The 20127-nt window shown below is 30.5% G+C and overlaps 1 protein-coding gene across 5 annotated transcripts; it reads right to left on the bottom strand.

The window, feature by feature from the left end:
- Window positions 1-2755: 2755 nt before the first annotated feature.
- On the bottom strand, window positions 2756-19724 carry LOC129908418 (cyclin-T). Of its 5 annotated transcripts, none has more exons than XM_055984880.1 (7): window positions 19277-19723; window positions 18086-18378; window positions 17689-18023; window positions 14692-14828; window positions 14118-14622; window positions 11657-14052; window positions 2756-3152 (listed from the first exon to the last, which is right to left on the bottom strand). In XM_055984880.1, exons 2-7 carry the CDS (start codon window positions 18349-18351, stop codon window positions 3102-3104), a joined length of 3690 nt encoding a protein of 1229 aa, XP_055840855.1. In that variant the 5' UTR covers window positions 18352-18378; window positions 19277-19723; the 3' UTR covers window positions 2756-3101. The 5 variants fall into 5 exon arrangements, with proteins under 5 accessions (XP_055840855.1, XP_055840856.1, XP_055840852.1 ...); XM_055984881.1 differs by lacking the exon at window positions 2756-3152 and adding an exon at window positions 6828-7242; XM_055984877.1 differs by lacking the exon at window positions 2756-3152 and adding an exon at window positions 7366-7953 and having other exon boundaries at window positions 18086-18945; window positions 19277-19724.
- Window positions 19725-20127: the final 403 nt, after the last annotated feature.

The following is a 20127-nucleotide window of genomic DNA, read 5'->3' as shown; positions in this document are numbered from 1 at the left end:
CAATTTAATTGATAATTTCCTCTTCCGGCAATCGATCTTAAAAAAATACTTTGTCCCGCACTCTATTAATGTCTACTTAATGTTTAAAATATTCAATAAAGTGACAATCTAGTTTAAAAGCTATTAAGTGATTATAAAGGTGTTATATTGCACATATTTTTACCATTTGAAACGAAAATATCTGATAACATTTTTTTATTTGCTTTTGGTATCGGTGAAAAAATTTAGTATGTATAATATTAACATAAATTTATCATAAAAACTATTATAGATTTTGGTGGTTATCGATGAATTATAGACTTGTCTGCTCTTTCTGCAGCAAAAATAAGAAATAGCCGGACAATTCGTTCAAACCGAGAAAAGAAAGACGTTTATGAAGGTAATTTAGGTTAGTTAAATCGAAAATTTAGTATAATGACCAGAAATAATGCAGTTCTTCAGCATACGTTTGTAAAAGCTCCGTAAGACTCAAGTCAAACATCTAACATACAAAATTTGTAATGAACTTTATTTAAAACATCATAAATTGAAAATCCAATTAATTGTTCAAAGAAAGATCTCTTAGGTTTTTCTTTAAAAAAAAAAGTTACGCATACGCCTCAGTGACCAAATACACTTTTTTTTCTTCAACAAAAAAAAAAACTTTGCTGACGTCACAACTTTTTTGCAGATTCCCTGCATTTCAATCCTCATTGACTGAACTAATATTAATCTATCTAACGACTTTTCTTGTCTGATTGATCATGACTTATGAGTAAAATTAAGAGATTTTTTTTTTTAATTTTAGAATTACATATTTTTTGCATAAACATTTTTGAACATATTGCCATATTAGATACCTGTATTCACCAGAAATATGAATAAGACAATCAATTTGCTTAAATATTTTGTTTGTATATGTAACCGGAGCTTTCCATTGTAACGTAGATGAAATTTTTGCATGTTTTTTGGTGTTTGAAATAGATTGTAAGTGCCGTTACAGTTTTAAGATCGATTTGAACATTTAGAAATAATTTAAGATTATCCCTTCTATGTAATGAAGCGTCTACAAGTCTCAGTTTAACAAATATAGTTACCATAAATTAGATATATATGTTGCGTAACGTAAACGACGTTAAGTCAACCACGTTTAAGCGTTTATTTTTACTTTAAACTTGATGAAAAGCTTGGCTGGGTGAATATCGATTAAGTTCGCAAACACTTGTTAACTCGTGACAAAGAGTTATCTGCTTCTAAAGAAGTTTTTCATTGCAATAAATCCCATCAATTACTTTTTTTCCTAATTATATAAAGTTACCATTTTTCATGGAATGCCCCAACAAAACTTGTTCCATAGCTAGTAAATTTTATTGTTGAACTGTTTGTTTGATTTTTACTGAAATGTCACAGAAACATGGCCAATGTTACAGACAAAATACACAATACTTCGTATGCGCTTCAAACAACACGGAGTTAAAGACCACCTAAAAACAAGCGAATTTCCGCATGGTTTTTTTCCAATATGACTTCCGTCCTAAATTAAGCGGAAATCCATTTTATTTAAGATGAAAATCTATGTGTCCACATGAAAAGAAGAAAAAGTGGAAAAATTAAATTTTTCAAAACTTGGTATACTCGTATAACAAATACCGTTATTTTTGCTTCTTGAAAAATATATTCTGGGGGTCTATTACGTAATACGAAACGAGCGGCAAGTCAACGGTACTGAAGTAAACGATAGTCAGGACAAAGAGCGATTATGTAAAACGATAAAGTCGTTTGGCCAAACTCAACCGAAAAAAATATTTTTTTGAGGCTCACATCCATTCTACCAGCATATGGAAGAATAATATGACAGCTTAACGAAAACGAAAGTTAAACGATAGGTAAAAGGCAGTCGTAAAGATTAACGAGTATCGTTGAAGAAAAACGATTATCGTAATACGTAGTCGCATTTCAACGAGAACGAAGTAGTTTTAACGATTATCGTTTTATAAAATAGGGCCCCTGTACAATCTCTAAGATCTGCTATTGCTATGAAGTGAATGAACCCATCCGTTAATTTGTTCATGAGTAGATACTTAAAAAAAGGGTTAAAGATTCAAATAAATTCTTACAGTAATAAACAGTACCTGGAACTTAGTCGTACAAGAAAATTTGTTAGGATAAATGACGTTACCTGATGTTTGTTAAAAAAATATTAAAAATATTCATACTCACAGTGGAACTAAAATTATTTTCTCAATTCAAAAATACAAAAAATAAAAACACTCCATTGGTTTGTTTTTTGTTTGTTTGTTTATATAAAGAAAACTTATAGTTTATTGGCTTCTCATTAATAATGAAAATTTGAATTGAACGATTCTACAAACTAATATTTACAGTATTTCTTATCGTTTTTTGTTCTTGGTTTTCTCTAAATATTTCATATATAATAATATTCTCGTAAATAATAATAAAAAAAAAAGCCTGGCAGAAAAATCATCATCATCATGTGACTACATTTTTCTACCATTATCATCATCAACATTATCATCATTTATCTGTGTGTGTGTGTCTCAATCGAATTTAAACAATAATTTTTAAATATTAACAATTTTTAAAACAAAAAAAATTATGTATTTATGTATGTATGTGTATGCTGGTGATTGTTTTATATTATTTTATTCACTAATAGTTAATAATCTAAATTGAATTAGTTATTTAAATAGGTTTTTTTTTATAATTTCATTTTTTGTTTTATTCTTAAATATAATGACAAAAAATATTAATAAAGTTTTGTTTTTTTTTTTTTATTATTTATATAACATCATTTTTTTGTCACACAACAATATTTTTATGTGAACAAATTTTATCTTTTTGTATTTATTTAAATATATATTTTTTTAATTGTTTAATATAACTTCAGGCATAATCGCACACATCCACACACATGTAATATTGATTTTTGCAATGTTAAATGTATGTTCAATTTAATTAAATTAGAAAATTAAAATTTAAACAAAAATTATAATAAGTTTATTTTATTTATTGTTTTGTGTTAACTTAATTATATTGCTCTTGATATTTTATGTAGGTAGATATTTATATTAAATTTTTTTTTTCTCTAAGCAAAACAAATTTCATTTCAATTTTCGGAAGTTTTTCATGAGTTTTCGCTTTAGTAATTTCAACTGAAAAATATACATAATTTTTTTTATTAAATTTTATATAAATTTTTATTTTTTTTTTTTTATTTTATTTTAATTTCATTTAAAGTTAAAATTCAATTTAAACTAAAAAAAAAAAAATATCTTAATAATAATAATGATTTTTTTTTGTTTTGATTTATATTTTTCTTAACAGGTTCTCTCGAAAACGTGAAAACATCTATTTGTAGGTACTTTCTTCTTTTGTTTCTCTCTAAAGATAATAACAATTTGTTGATCTAATTTTTTTAATTTTTATTTTTTGGATTATACATAGGTTTTATGTATATTATAGTTATCTTGTTATAAATTATAAATATTTAGATATATGTTCAGCATGGTTTCTTTAGTTTTATTTATTTATTTAAAAAAAAAATGTTGCTTATTAATTTCAATTGTTTTTTTTTTGTTTGTTTGTTTTGTAATAAATTAAAATGCTTTATCAGCTGGCGTTTTTTTGGATTTTTCTTTTGTTTGTTTTTATTTTAATAGATAAATTATTTTTTGTTTAGCAATTAAATTATTTTTAAGGCGTAAATAAATATATTTATATATATTTCTTATATATTGTTATTTCTTGAATATAGGGTGATTGTTTTATGCAAAACTTCTTTTATTTTTTTGTTGTTGTTTAATCATAAATAGGAGTTACATTTAAAATGTAACTTTATTTATATATTGGACAATATAATTATGTAAGAGATAGGTTAATAATTATATTCTTAATAACTAGATGATTTTTTTAAAGATAGAGAAAAAGAGGAGACAAAGAGGAGACAAAGAGTGAGTGTGAGAGAAAGAGAGAGAGATGATTAGTAAAATATGAATATAAGATGAAGATGTGTGAGTGTGTTTTTTTTCTGTTTTGTTGTTTTTAGATGTATTTTATTTTAGTTTTACGTTGGTTATGTTTTGTTTATTAACGACCGATTTCTTGACAAAATTAAAGCTCTTAAAACTTAGCTTAAGAGTAAATTTGTATTGAAAAGAGCTAGAACTTTGTAAAGAAATCGGGAATTAGTGTTTTAAAATGTCAAACGAAATTGCAAATGAGATAACAAAGACACGAATTATCGGTTTAAATGCTAAGGTTCTCTTTTTACTTAATTATTGTTTATTTTCTTTTTATAAAATAGTTTCATGTTTATGATTACAAACATTTACCAGTACTTTTTCTAACTAATTGTTTATTAGCTTCACTTTTCAAGAATGAACTCCGCATTAATTATTAAACAATTTTCTTTAAGCTTTTAATTCCATGTTATTCACAACTCCTAGCAAAGAGAATACAAAATCACTGTTAAGATTGAAATAGTTCGAGACTTGTAATTACGAAATGATATCGGAACGGATACCTAGAACACAACTTGAGTTTCGATCGAACATTATTTTCGATTTGTAACTCATTCCCAATGGGTTGCTCTTTAGGGGTAATTTTTTTTTTTTTTTTATTTTTTGTGTCTGTACAATAAACATATATTTAAAATTTTTCAGAAACTTGGAGCAACTGTTAAATGTCCAATTTTAAGCATACATTTAAATTTTCCAAAGCACTTTCCTCCACTACTCTACTAGTGTTGTAAAACATTTTGGTTTTACTTGTGAGAAATGACATTTTCTCACAAGGACGACGAAATGTATTTTGAAAAACAGGATTCAATTTTACAAATAAAAAACAACCATTCTAAATATAAATGTGTTATATTTTCATTTCTTCTTTTTTTTAGTTCTCGCATTCGAAGAAAACGCCACAAGAAATCCTTCACTAGATGGCATTAGCATTATAAAGCAAATCTAGCACGGTTTCGAAGTAACGGCATTTTAAAAATCTTGAGGAATTACAAAATGAGAAGTTTTTCAATATAAGTTCAAGCTATTGAACTTATATTGAATTATATTCAATCACTCCACTTAAAATAAAAATAATTTTAATAATTTTTTATTATTTTTGTTATTTTTTTCTTCGTTATGAGAAGTTTTTCTGCAACTTTATCCCGTACAAATTACATTCGTATCGTAGATTTGTCACGACTCTCGAATCCCGAAAAAAAACTAACGCAGAATCCATCGTAATGGAAAATTTCATACAAATTGTACACTTGATCATAAATTCGTTTTGTATGACTGATTTTTTTTTTAAATTTATGTTTAATATAAAGTTACTCAGTTCTTTGAAAGTATCCATTCGGAAAAGATTTTACCTTTATATTTTATTCCCAGAGATCTTCCGAAGAAATGTAACCGATATTTAACGGTAAGGAATTCGTAGAAGTTAAACTCCTTCAAAAAAAAAATGCGCATTTCTTTCCAAACGATTACCTCTGTTTTCAGGGTCCGAATTCTCGTTTGAAAGTCAGTATTTCTGTAAAATGAACAGTGTATGCAAACCAGAAAAAACCTTTACCTGAAAAATAAAGAAGCTTTTCCAAATCATATTTATTTATTTAATTTAACTAACCAAACTTCATAACCGTAGTTTCTAAAAAGCCCAACATTTATACGATATACGATTGATAATAACCTAATTGTGCTCCAAAATATTTTTAGTAAAAAACATTTGCATTGGTTCCCTTATTGAAGATTTCATACGTTTTGTAAAACCAACCAAGAGTGTGATAAAGGTTATTTTTTATTTGATAAATGTGAAATATTTAAACAAGACTGTTTATATAACTATCGCATCGCCTCTTTGTTCCCTTAACATTTTTTCTGTTCGTTGTTTGGAATTAATATTTCATTCAAAGTAATTTCGATTTTGCACTTTATACTTTTGCAGTTCTCGTCCTTTTGCTAATTGTTTTTTTCATCTTCTTTGATGCGTTTATCACCGAATCGTTCGACAGCGATAATTTTGTTTTTTATCTTAAACATCATCGGTATTTCTTTTCTTGATAATCATTTTTAATACAAGCACACAAATTATTACATTTTATCAATTTCCGAAATCGAATTTGCAATAATTGTAAGATCTTCTAAAGCACAAACTGATGATATAATCTTTCGAAAACGTATAGAATTTTTCATATGTTCATATGTGGCTCGAAAAAAATTCATGATTCATGATCATTTCAATGTAAATAGCTCTTTTCTAAGCAACTACACTTCGATTTCAAAAGTTAGTTTTATTTATTTACTCAATCCAGAGATCATCACAACTTTGTGAAGGTTTATTAACAAAGTTAAAAAAGAAATTCATTCTAGTTAAAGTAAAAGTAAAATTATTCATCTTCCGTTTTATTTGTTTGGTTTTTAACCTAAAATTAAAAAAAAAAAAAACTATCCAATCAGATTCAATCAGTATAAACGTTAACTTAAAAAAAAAAAAAACTAAAATTTGAAGACTTTCAAATCTTTGTTGGATACTATTAACAGTATAGTTGATTATTTTTTGTGTTAGTGTTTATATTACACAAACTACTGTTAAATATTTCCTTAATTTTCTTGTCCAACTATAAAGAATTACACATAACAACAAAAAATGAAAACATTGCACTATGAAAACTATCCTCACTTAATTTTTAAGTTTTGAAACTTAATTTCTTTGTTTTTTTAAATTTTTTTACAAAAAGAAGAAAAAAAACTAAATTAAAAAATAAATTTTTATTTTTCTTAGTAAAAAAAAAATTATGTAATATTTTTTCTTAATAAAAAAACTAATTTTAGTATTTTTCACGGTATTTTTATCTTTTATACAGTTTATTATTATTTTTTTTGTTTTGTTTATATTTAATTTTAAACATGGAATGAAGGAACATTCTTTATTTTATTTTTTTATTCAGTATCAACAATTTTACTACTTACGAATATTGTTTTGTGTTTAATAATAATGTATATAGTGTTTTTTTTTTTTTGTTTTTTTTTTTCATCATCATGTTATTTAAAACAACAACTTTAGCGTTGAACAATTAATAATAAAAAAATTTAAAAAAAATCTCAATAGATTAAAAACGCACAACTCTTTAGATCCACTGAAGAGGTCGTGCGTGTGCCATCGAATATTGTTTGTTACATTTTTTTTAATGAAATTTTATGTTTTTTTTGTTTCTTTTTTTATTTAAAACTGCGCTGCATGAAACTGAAAATTAAATAAGAACAAAATTTTGTTTTGTTTATAAGCTATTATATGTATTTTTTTTTGTTTTGTTTAACATAAATGGATAAATTATTCTATGTAAGATATATATTTATTTGTTTATATATAAGAACACTTTCAAGATACATAAATGCAAGCTATTATAAAAATTGCAAACAATTAAATTAAAAAAATATATATAATTTGCATGCAGTGGAAACCACACATAAAATTTCAGCCTCTGTAGCGGGTTTTTAGGCGCTTTTCCAACTTTTTTGTATATTTTTTTTTTTTGTTTATAACAGAAGAGCTGAAATATATATCTCTGCCTAGTAAGTAGGAGAGGAGGACAACTCACAACTACTACCAATTATTACTATTTTTTTGATATGACGACGAAGAAGAAGACTGACGTCGATGTTGTTGTTGGGAGGAAGAAGAGAATTTCTGTTGATGCATACTACTACCACTACTATTGTACCTATTGTCGGCGACGGAAGAAGAATATCGAGAGGATCCATGCGACGACGAAGAAGTTTTTGATTTATGATGCGAGGAAGACGAAGAGGAGGATGATGATGCTGGTGGAAGTTTTGGCGAAGTACCGATGTCATCGTTATCAGTGTCATCATCATCATCGTCGTCATCATCATCATTTGATTCTCCAAACAAATGACTCATATTACTGCTGTTGTAATGATGATGATGTGGAATCTGGAAGATTTTGTGGTGCATTTTGTTTTTTTGCACACAGGATTTTTGATTGAATGTATTTGGTTTTTGTTTTGTTTTTGGTTAAAGATGAGAGAATTTTTCATGAAAGTGGGGGTGGGGGAATCAGTTTTAACTTTAAAATTGTTTAGCCATATCCCGAAGCAACTTTGTGGAGTTAAAAATTAAATAAAATACAAAATAATAAACACGACCCTGGGTTTAATTTGCTAAAAATTGAAATGTGTGAATGTGTTTTTTTTTGTTTTGTTTTGGTGTGTGTACAAAAGGTTCAATAAACCTACATCAATGAGTTATAGTTAAGTTGTTGCTTTTAACTTAATTAATGAAAAGAAATATTTACAAAAAAAAAAAAAAATTAAATAATGAACACCAAGAATGACTTCCCCAGATTGTGTTTTCAATTACCACTGTTAATACGTAAATATAAAAGTTTTTGAGTTTTTTTTTGAGGGGTTAATGAAGGTTTTGTTGTTGTTAAATAAACCTTAAGATTTAAATTAGAAATCAACTTTTTGTATCTTTCAAGTTAACCATTAACCTTTTTAAAAAAATAAAATGTTATTTTGGTATTTTTAATTTTAGCTTTAGTTAAGTTAAACTTATCTACAAATTTTTTTAACTGAAAAAAAAGTCTAAGAGAAAAACGCCTCTACCGAAGGATGTATCAAAAATGATAAAAAAATAAATTTCATTTTGTGTAAATAATAAAGTATTCACTCCCTATGACAATTTTTTAAGAACTCTTTACTTTTTTCTCGTTTGTCAATGGGCGTTAAAACAGCATAGTTGGTTATTACGTTTAATGATAATGAGAGAACATTTTGTCATCGTAGCAGATATTCACTAATCTAACGGAATTAGAAAATTACAAACTTGAAAGGGAAAATCATGTTTTTAATTTTTTTTAACATTTTATGAGTTCTTATCGTTAAACTCTATAATTTTTTAAACAATAAATGGTTGTGTAGGTGGCTTCGAGACAAGAAAAAATTGTACAGAGAAACGGGAAAATTTTTAAAAAAGTAGAAATAAAATTGATTTTGAAAAATAAAAATTTCACACACAAAATTTCGATAAACTCAATTTAGAACGGCTACTTTATCACGTTTTGTTTACCTCGACCATAAGCTGTTTACAAAAAAACAATTAGCATTTAGGACCTAGATGAGAAAAGCTCGTCGTGTGACGGGATCTAAAATTATAATGATCATTGCTGAATCTTCTTTGTACATTTTTTGGAACAACTTCACCTTTTTTAATTAATTCTGGAGAGCTTTTTTTTTGAACTTTTTAACATTTTTTTATTTTTCGCACCAATAAGAGGTGAGAATTATGACCTCAATAATTTCAAACGGAGTTCCTGCGATAATTAATCGCACGTGTTATCTATTTAATTTTAAACATAATTTTTGAAAGTTAGAAATATCATCTCTCTCACTCTCTTTCTCTTTTTTTTAAGATACATATGTACATACGGACAATCGCAATTATTTAACAAGAGATAAGTACGGTTGAGTGTTCTTCTAAACAGTTTCATTGGGTACGGTGCATTCTTTTTCTCCAGTCACTGTCAATATTTCACGAATGGAGTTTTGATATACAGTTTTACAATTCGGGTTTCATATCATCACCTCAATAAAACACCACTGACAACATTTCTAACAACAAAGATTCAAAGCAAAGATGCAATGGGTCATTGCTAGGCCTATTTCAAATTTTACATCGGATAGTGTTTAAAGATTTCTACTTATTTTGTACGCATCTACTAGAAGATGTTCGTATCAAAACCAATGCCCACTGATTTCAATAGTTTTCTTATGATCCCTATGCATTGCGACTTGGATGCGAATATCTTTTAAACGGTTAAAGCAACCAATTTGATGCCAAGGACTTTTTTGTAGAACATTTAAGCCCCTACAATAATCCATCTTACTAATTTTATAATAATGACTTTTTAGTGAATTAGAAAATTTTGAAAAGTAAAAAAAGTTTTTATATTTTTGTTTAACTTTGACCTCGAATATCTTTCAAATGGTTAGATTAATAAAAAAAAGTTAATAATACCTTTTTTGTGGAGCAATCTGTTTCCTACAAGAATATGTCATGCGCGTTTGATTATTATAGTTTTTCAATTTGTTACAAAATTAAGAACAAAAAACGAATTTTTAAAGATTTTCTCGATTTTTGGACCTTAAATATCTACTAAACGGTTAGATAATTCAAAAAGTGTGTTTAACCTTTTTTGTAGAGCGTTCAATTTTCTACAAGAATATGTAAAAAAATTGGCTAAAAATTCAATTATTAAAAAAAATATTTTTTTTAGTAGAAGCTTGATGTAAAAATGGAAAATTGAAAAGCAGAGGACCTTCCCATTAAGATAAAGAGCTCATATTTGGTAAGTATATTCTAGAGGTGTCTAGCAATCGAGTTTTCGTAATACCAAATCAAAAAAACGAATTTCCATTTTTTTGACCCACCCTGGCTGTTCTGGAAAAAACTCGCAGATCCTAAAACACCGCAGAGTCACCGCACTAGTAAACGATTCCTGTAGTGTCAATTAGCGTCCAAAAACCGCATGTGTGCACCGGGCATATCTGTTCGAGACAGATCATTTCTAATTCAAAAACAAAAAGTTGTACTTTTATCTTCTTAAACAGTTCACAAGAGGCTCAAGAAACAAATCTAGTAACGCCACTGTTAAAGTCAGACAAACAGACATTCAAGAATGAATTCCGTGTACTTGATCGTATAGTACAATGACACCGAAATCGGTTGCGAGATAAGCAAGAAAAACCAAACCACCGAGAAGGCAAAGACAGACGGACGGACTTCTTCCAATTGTTTTCACTAAACCAATTCTTTACAATAAAGGAAGTAATTAAAATTAGTCAACAACATAGTTGATGCATCTTCAATGTAAACCTCAACAGAAGAGTCAAAAATTATTATTATTTTGAAGTTATGTAGTTTGCAAGAGTAAAGTAGATGCAAAAACAAATAAAAAGCCATTTGTCAAAGTTTTTTTTTTGTTTTTTATTTATTTAAACCTTTTCTTAATTTGTTTCAAATTCAATAAACAAATGCGTCACCAATGTAAAAAAAAATTGGGATTGTAAAAACGAAAACAACCCACAAATACATCTTGAAAAAACCATCCGCAGTAAAATTTTGAAACGGCCTACGAGATCCTTCTTTCTTTGCGTAAGTGAATTTACATACATATATACAGAGACTCTTTCCAACACAATATTTCAATAGTGTGAATGACAATAACGATAATATTAAAACAGGACTGTAGACTTGCATTCTTTCTTTTTTTATTAAACAACAACATAATGCTTATCTATAGGTAATATAAATGTATATGTACAAAAAGTGCTGTAATTTTTTCAAACATTTGAAATGAATTCTTGAAAAAAAAAAAATGTAATTTTCTTAAAAAATAAAATGATATGTACTACAAAATGTTGTCGTGAATTAAAAAAAAAAATTAATCAAACCACCAAATATTATGTGTTTTTTATACCAAAAATGATTTCATATTTACACGTTCTACCAACTACAAAATAGCTACAATCTTTTGCATTTACTTTTGAAATAAAAACAGTTACATGCACAGAACCAAAAAATACTTAAGAAAAAAAAAATATATACAAAAAAAAAATAAAAACTAATAACTTACCTTATTTGATATTTGTCCCTTTGATGACGAATTCGTCGAATTGCTAGCCGATGAAGCAGCCAATGCTGCTGCAGAATAGGCCGAAGCCATTGAATTGCCACCATTACTGCTAGTGCCATTCATTTTACTGTGATCATGACTGCTGCGTTTCTTTTCCTTCTCGCGGTCACGATCACGATCTCGATCCTTCTTTTTACTGCTACTACTACCACTGGTGCTATTGCTACCACTGCTTCCATGATGCTGATGATGATAGCCACTCATGCTCTGAATGCTACCACCTCCCATTACCTTCTGCTGATCCATGTTTCCCACGCTGCTATAGCTACTGTCCAGTTTGTCTTTGGAAATTTTGATCTTGAGTGGTGGTGCTGAAGCACCGGCTGATCCATCATAGTTCCCTCCTCCGCCCATACCTCCTGCTCCACCTCCTCCGCCGCCACCCATTGGGGCACTAATATCACCAGTTATCCTGTCTTTAGGAATTTTTATTTTGAATCCTAGCTGTGGTGGTACACCAGTGACACTAGATTCATTCGATGCATTCGATAAATTGATCTTGATTTTAACCGGTTCCGAGGATTCCGAAGCGTCATTGCCCCGTTCCCGGTCTTTGTGTCGATCTTTGTCCTTTTTATGTTTTTTGCGTTCTTCCTTATCCTTGGACTTGTCTTTCTCCTTGTGCTTGTGTTTGTCCTTCTTCTTCTTTTTCTCCAACTTCGTTGGGTCACCACTTTGGTCTTCCATTTTGATAACCTCAGAGATGACTTGTTCTTCTTTAATGGCCGCAGGTGGATTACTCTGTAGAATTTGCTCAGGCAACGTTGTCATAGTCGGATCGAAGAGTTGCATTGGATCCTGATATTCGGATTTAATGAGCGTGTCAGTCTTGATGAAGCCGCCACTCGTCGAGCATAGACTCTCTTTGAGGAGGCTACTCACCAAGTCAGGATTCGTTTCGATTCCATTTACTGTCCCACCAGGGAACGCTGACGAGGATGATGTTTTGAGTGATGACGGCGGCGGGGAGACAGGGTTCAGTTCTATTTTACGAATCTTCGAGTCACGAAGCATTAGGTCTTCTTCTTGTTTTATATCCATACTGCTGGATGGGCGTTTGACATTTCCGTAGCCAGTTGCTCCGTATGGCGGTGGTATCACAGGGATTTGTTCTTGTTTAGGCTGTTTGCCATATCCCGGTGGTGGTTGATTATGTTGTCGCGATGATGATGATGATGACATGACGGCGTTCACATCCATCATCGAGGACGAAGATGGTCGGTTCTTGTCTTTTTTTGGTGTGCTTCGTTCGGATTTTTTAGGGCTATCGCGACTTGATGATTTATGCGTTCCCATTTTACTGCCACCGTTATTCGTCGCACTTGGAGGTACCTTTTCCATGTATTCAGGGCTAAAGATTGATGATTGCTTTGACGCCTGTTGCTGCTGTTGTTGTTGATGTGGCGGCGGTTGTTGTTGAGCTGTTGGAATAAAGCCCTGCGATGTGTATTGAGAATATTTAGGTGGCGAGCAGAGCTCCATTTGATCGCCTTGTTGTTGTTGTTGCATTTGTGGAGGTTGCTGTGGTGGCTGTTTGCTGTACGGATCCTCCACTTGTTGCCTCGGATATTGCAGCGAATGCTGCTGCTGCATCGAGGAGGACTGAATGATTTTTTGTGGATTATAGGAAGACTCGATTATTGGTTGTTGCTGTTGTTGTTGTTGTTGCTGGTGGATTATTTGTTGTTGCTGTTGCATTTGGACGGATAATTGTTGATCATATTTGCTATTGCTTATGCTAGAAGTTCTACTCGGGTATGCTGAGGGATGAATTGAAGACGACTGAGGTGCTTGTGTGTTGTTTGGAGCTTGGGTATTGTAAGGCCTGAGCTGCTGTTGTTGTTGTTGTTGCATAACATTCTGTTGCAGCATGCTTCGAGTCATATCTACTCCCACGTTTTGTGCAGACGTCGGAGGATACGCTTTGCTCGAACTGATTTTATTTGGATCGACCAATCTGCTGTTGGGATCCTTGTGTAGCATTCTACTGCTGCTGCTGCTGCTCGATTCAGATTTCGACATCATTTTATGATTGGGAACGGCAGCAGATGGATTGAGTTGAGGTGGAGCCGGTATACTGGATCGGCTTGACGACGATTTGTGGTAATTGGGGTCGTGGGCTTGAGGCGGTGGTCGTTGGGGTATTTGCGAGACCGCTGCTATTGGAGGTCGGCTCTGTGAACTTGATGAACGTGATGAGCTTGGTGGTGGAGGCTGTACAGGTGGCTGCATTTGTTTACTACTACTGTGGCCAGCCACTGCCGGATATGGTTGGGAGGGATCTCGTTGTCGACTAACTGCAGGATACGGTTGTTTATGAATAACCGGTTTGTGTTCTATAAAAAAAGAAACAAACATTTAGAAATAATGGACAAAAAAATAAGTTTAAGAATAAACAAACCTCCTATTTCGCTAGGTGGCAAGATTTGCTTGGAATGATGATGCGACGAGGAGGAATGATGTGGTCGATGGTGACTAGAATGCGATTCTGATCGTCTAGACTGCTGTGACGACGTAGACGTTGGAGGTGGCAACTGCTGCTGTTGTTGTTGCTGCTGCTGTTGCTGAAGTTGTTCTTGCTGTTGCAACTGTTGATACTGTTGCACTTGCTGATCCATAGTCATACCGCCACCATTGGACGATGTGTCAGTTGGAATAGATGAGTGATATAGCTTCAACATATCACCCATTTTCCAATCCTCGCCTTGAGATTTTTTATCCTTGCTGACAGCCCTATTGCTGGCACCTTGTGCCAGTGCTTTGATTGAATTCAATTTAGACTTGAGTCGGGCTGGACTCTTTTCATAAATTGCAATAAACTCATCGGTTAATTGCTTCAATAGGTCCATGGTTACCGATTTGTCGACATAATGAAACCAATGTTTACCTTCTGTCGATTGAGGTATCTATAAACAATTTTTTTTGTTTACTTTTTTTTTCTTTCTGTTGAATAAAAAGTTTTTTTATTTATTTACCTCCCATCTGGACCATTTACAGGCTAAGTAAATGCAAAAACAGGCAACTACTGTTGGCCTATACTGCAAGCACATCGATGTTAAATGTAAACTATTCGACGCTAGGAAGTAGGATGTTTGAGCCAAGTCTTTACAGGCTGTAAATACAAAACAAAATAGAAATTTGCTGGTTTAATTTTTTTTGTAGTAAGAAAAGTATTTTTTGTTGTTTGTTAGCAATGATTTGTATAAAACAATTTCAATTAAATGGACGACTACATAATGTTTCTTTTTTGATGTCTGGAAAGATTAGGGGACCAAGTTCATAAAATACATATAATGTGAATACAAATGACAATTCTTAGGCCTACAATAACATAATGGAAATTTATTTCTGTGAAATACTATGATCATATCCTCAAATTCTGAAGAAATATTTGCTTCGGAAAAGTTAAAAAAAAAATATTTACTACTTTCATTTTGATGAATTTGATAAAAAAAAATATGAAAATTACTTATTATGAGGTTTTTTTTTTGGTAATAAAATTTGGAATTGATATAAAATCACTCCCGAAAAAAAACCACGGTTTACATACAGAACTGGTGTCAACATTGCCGTAAATAGCGAACGCTACAGACAATTAATTTATGATGTTGTATTCCTCATGATGGTAGAACATACAGCGCCTGCAGCCATCAAAAAGTTCTATGCCTCTAAAAATACCACTAATTTTTTCTTGAAGCATCTACATTTTTACAAAAAGACTGATACTTAGTCGGATACTTTTACGTATTTCTCTGAAAGTTACAATACGTTAGAAAAAGCCCATTATATAAGTTAATTCCTGGAAATATTTAGTGAAAACCCATAGTTTCCAGGATTTTCGATGCAGACACAAAAATATGTCATAAAAGGAAAATATCTCCTCTAAAAAATAATTAAACTGTCTGTAACAAATAACATTCAAAACAATATTTTTAGATTACAAAATTCTACCTGAACTAAATAACCTCATCATGTGTGTCAAAATTCACCTAACACTCTATTATAAAACTAAGTCTAAGCTATTTAAGTTTTATTACCTGGATTATGGGCGCAGCGCAGTCAATGAAGGGATTATTTAAATAAAAACAATTTAATATTCATATTCGCCGTCATATTTCGTAATTAGTTTTTGAGTAATAAACAACAGTCTGATGAGTTGTAATTATTTCCAAGAATAATGATAAATCAATAAAAACAAAATTGACCTACAGAAAATAAATTATTTCTGTTCAAAAGTATTGCATATTGAATTGTATTGTGTTTTATGTTTTTATTTAATGATCCGTTGAGGAATTTTTTTCCACAATTTTTTACTACACACATATGACCCAATTTTAGTTTTTTAATGGAAATAAAGTTATTTAGTGGCAAAAAAAGTTGTTTTTTTTGGGAACAAATACTAGATATAGTCTAGACACTATTAAATCGTTTTGGAAAATTAAACTAGCAAAAGCTTATGTTTTAAGAGAAGCGATTAGCTTTCTAAGTCTCTTTTCCTTACAGGCTGGACCTAATTGTACTATGATCTATGATCGAAAGGTAAAGCCATAACTTATATAAACAATTTTTTAATTTTCATTAAATGAGAGTTTATACTGCAAATTAATTAAACTCGAATTGACTTAAAAAGCAAATAAATTATGGATTCCGAAATACCTAAAAACTTTTAAGGTACAACATTACATCACTTGATTCAGAGTGAACTCGAGAAAATAGTTAAGTTAAATTGGGGTTATATTTAACTTCGGACTGAAAAAAAAAATGATTTACAGCTATGGACAGGTAAATAGGAAAAATAAGAAAAATCATGTGGTTTAAATTTCAGATAATGTGGGATGCTTTTTAATTTTTTTTTTGTTTGTTTTCAAAATAAACGGATCGGGAAAAAAAAGTCTTTTAAGTATTGTATATTTTTTCGCATTGCTTTTTTTTTTAGCTCTCACTAGGGAAAACAGAAATAGCATATACTTTTTTAACCGTTAAATTTTTATTTTGCAATCGAAAGTTGTAAAAGGGAATGCATTTTTTGTATTTCAACTATAATAATGCTTTTAAAAATAATCAGGAAAGATTATTTGTACTGCGATAAAAGGAGATTTATTTTTTATCTTCACTGCCAAGGAAAAAAATCCTTCTCAAATTGCGGGAACACTAAATTGTACGTGTAAATGCTGTATAACGTTATTTATTTAGTAGGATCAAATAGAAATTTAAACTTTGAAAATAAATTGGACAGCCCTCGTTTTTACAAAACATCTATGGGATTTATATTCCCAAGATAAAAACGAGAATGCGAACTATTATTATTAATGTTCATTAAAAGCACATAAATGTACAGATGATAAGATAAGTAATACAGCGATAGGTATAGCTGGACTCAAAATAAAAGAAGGAAACATATTTAGTGTAAACAATTGCAGGGGCACAATATGAACATGGAATTACATACTCCTATTCGATCGCCCCCTGCTCAATATAAAAACGAGCTTATGTTATATGCTAATTACTAGGTCTGTTATTTCTAATAAATTAAATACATTTTTAATAACGAGGAACAAATAATTTGAGATGTTGTCTTATACAACATGGAGCATGGAGATATCTGAAAACGAACCTAGATATATGAAAAACATAATACCTATTCCAAGGAATTAATGATCATAGATTGTAAATATGTTATGTCAGTTAATCAGAAATATTTAAACAAAAATCCTTATTGTTAGGCTGAAGCTTTCCCAGTTATTAAACTAGGTAAGAGGCTTTGAATAAAATATTATTGTTTTAAGAAAAAGCGAACTTACGAGTCCAACTAATAAATTGCACAAACAGATACAATTTTTGAACTATTTTCCCCTACTCTTCCATCCAATCTACAATTCTACTTTAAATAAAATATTTACAAAAATAAGGCAAATAAAATATAAAATAAAAAAATAAATACAAAAAAAGAAAGGATCGAAAAATTAACATACATTTACCTTTAACTAGATGACATGTTTTCACAACATGCGTATGCGGATGATCTATAGCCACATCAAATCCCAAAGTCTGCAATAGTACATTCTCATTAAATACCAAATCTTGTGCCTGTTCATTATAATTAGCATCGGGTGGTGCTGTTGTTGGCTGGGTTTGGCATTTCTGTGAAGCTTTAATCACATGTTCCAGCTTTCGAGGTTGTTCTTCAACTTTGGCAGCTAAAAATAAACTCGCCGATGCAATGCCATTACGTGAAAAGTGCGTAAATGAATGAAATGCATAGAATCTATGCATATATACAATTGCTGTATTAATACATAATTGTGATCTAAAAGAAAAAAGATAAAAATGGTCAGATGGATGTATTATAAGGATTTAAGGAAAACTTACACTTGTAACCGTTGACCCATTTCTTGAATTAGATAAGCAGTCATCTGGCGATAAGAGAGCTCCTGGTCAGGACTAATGCCATGTCGACGACTAGGCGAATTAGCCAGTTGCTCTGATGTGAAATACCAAATGCTGTCTTTTTCTTTAACCTCATTGCTCGTGCTGCTGCTGTTGCCACTACTCGACGATGATGGTGGCGGTGGGATTCCACTGCTGCTGCTGGTGTTATTGCCACTTCCCGATGATGCGCTTATTATGGCAGCCATTTAGCCAGTTGTCACCGCGCTTAAGCACTATTGTCGTGTTGTGATGTTGATTATACAACAATAGTCGCCGCCGCGATTTGTGAAAAATCGAAAAATCGGAAAACGGAAAAACAAAACCAAAATTGAGTTCATTCAAAGACAAAAAAAATCGAAACAAAACGAACAACAAAAAACAAGTGCGACGAACGGAAGAGGTTCAATGTTCACTTTTGTCTAAACTCAAAAAACAATAAGTTGTCACGAAAAATTGCAATCAAAACAAATTAACAAATAATGATTGATAAAGAAGATTGCAATTATTTTATATATTTTTACTTTGTGTCTGTCTTAAAATTGGGATTTTGGGAATCTTTGTCTATATTGTTTTTATCTTTTTCGTGTCTTAGCTGCTTCTGGTTTTTGGATGAGCACCAGACACAAAAACACTGGCACTGGACAGACACGCGGCGAAGGGTTCGTTTTATGTTTTGATTTTTTGTTTAATTACTTTTTTTTTCTGTGTAATTGTATTTGTATTGTTTGTTGTTGGTGTGTTCACTTTTCCCTTCAAAACGATTGCAGCGCCAATCTTTCAACTAGCAATTAAGCAGGTATCTACACAAACATACAAAACAAAAATAAATGGGATTTTCCATTTTCGTGCTTTCTCTTTTCTTCATTTCTTTGCTGCTCTTTTTGATTTGAGCGGAAAAGAGACAAATAGTGTAAAGGTATGTGATTGTAAAATGGAAAGAAAAAGATGTAGAAATGGGGAAAAGGGAAATTGGTTGGGTTCGTTTCCTTTATCTTTATTCGATTCACAGCAAAAAAAAAAAATATGAAAAAAAGCAAATATGTCAAGAAACTTAATGCGATCTACTGCATAACAATTTTTTTTTTTGAAACCTAAATTTAAAAAAAATAGAAAAAGAAAATTTTTGCATACATGTTTTGGAGTAGGTGAAAAAATATCGAAAGATTTTTTCTTTTCGGATTTTCCCTTCTCTGTTGGGCGAGCATTTAAAAAATACACACGAAAGAAAAAAAAAATTCTTTTTTTTTTCTTTATTGTCGCAATGAATGTAGTTGATGGGCAGAGGCAGACGCCATTAATGAAAAAAAATTTCACGTAAGCCCGAGTTTTTTGGTTGGTCGCGGGGTAAGGCTCTGCAAGATTTTCACTTTTTTTAGCAATTCGGCGGCAGTTTTAATTAATAAATGTATATTAACTTGTTAATATCGCATTAGAGCGTTCGATTTTTAATTGAATTAAAACAATCGATGTGAGTTAAATGTGAGAAATTTATAAAAAAATTAGCACTTCACAGAAAAATGATGTTGTATCCGCAAGAATGGCCGACCCACAACATGAAGGGAAATTTTTTTACGTCAGAATTTGCTATAATTTTTATAATATTTTCCTGTTTTTTTTTTGTGTGTTGTGTCTTTTGCAAAATGGCGTAGTAGAGTGAAATGAGAAGGAAATTTGTGTCATTGTGAAATTGAAATCGCGTGTTTTGTTGTTGATTTTTTGTTTGGAAAATTGATTAAAAGTTTTTTAAATAAATTTGGAAAAGTGTGAATTGAGTTGAAATTGTTTGTTTTACTATTTGTTTATGTTTATTTGTTGGAATTCTCGAAATTTCTATAAGTTGTAAGGGTTTGTCTACATTTTGTTTTGGGACATTTTATTTTACAAGGCGTTCAGGTTTAAAAAGTTTTCTTAGGTCAACCACCTACTATTGTAATTGGGAATTGGTAAAAATTTTAATGTGCGCCCATGTTCCGAAATTCGAT

The sequence above is a fragment of the Episyrphus balteatus genome, chromosome 2 (assembly GCF_945859705.1).
Source record: "Episyrphus balteatus chromosome 2, idEpiBalt1.1, whole genome shotgun sequence".
NCBI lineage: Eukaryota > Metazoa > Arthropoda > Insecta > Diptera > Syrphidae > Episyrphus > Episyrphus balteatus.
Note: the sequence above shows the minus strand (reverse complement) of the source record. Positions and strands in the feature narration are given on the sequence as shown.

Bases quoted from the DNA above. Each gene is read 5' to 3' on its own strand.
- LOC129908418 (XM_055984877.1), bottom strand. From the start codon at position 18,351: ATGGCTGCCATAATAAGCGCATCATCGGGAAGTGGCAATAACACCAGC. The intron at 14,623-14,691 runs GTAAATAAATAA...AATTGTTTATAG, and splicing joins GTAAATGGTCCAGATGGGAG to ATACCTCAATCGACAGAAGG. The intron at 7,954-11,656 runs GTAAGTTATTAG...AAAATCTTCCAG, and splicing joins AGGGACAAATATCAAATAAG to ATTCCACATCATCATCATTA.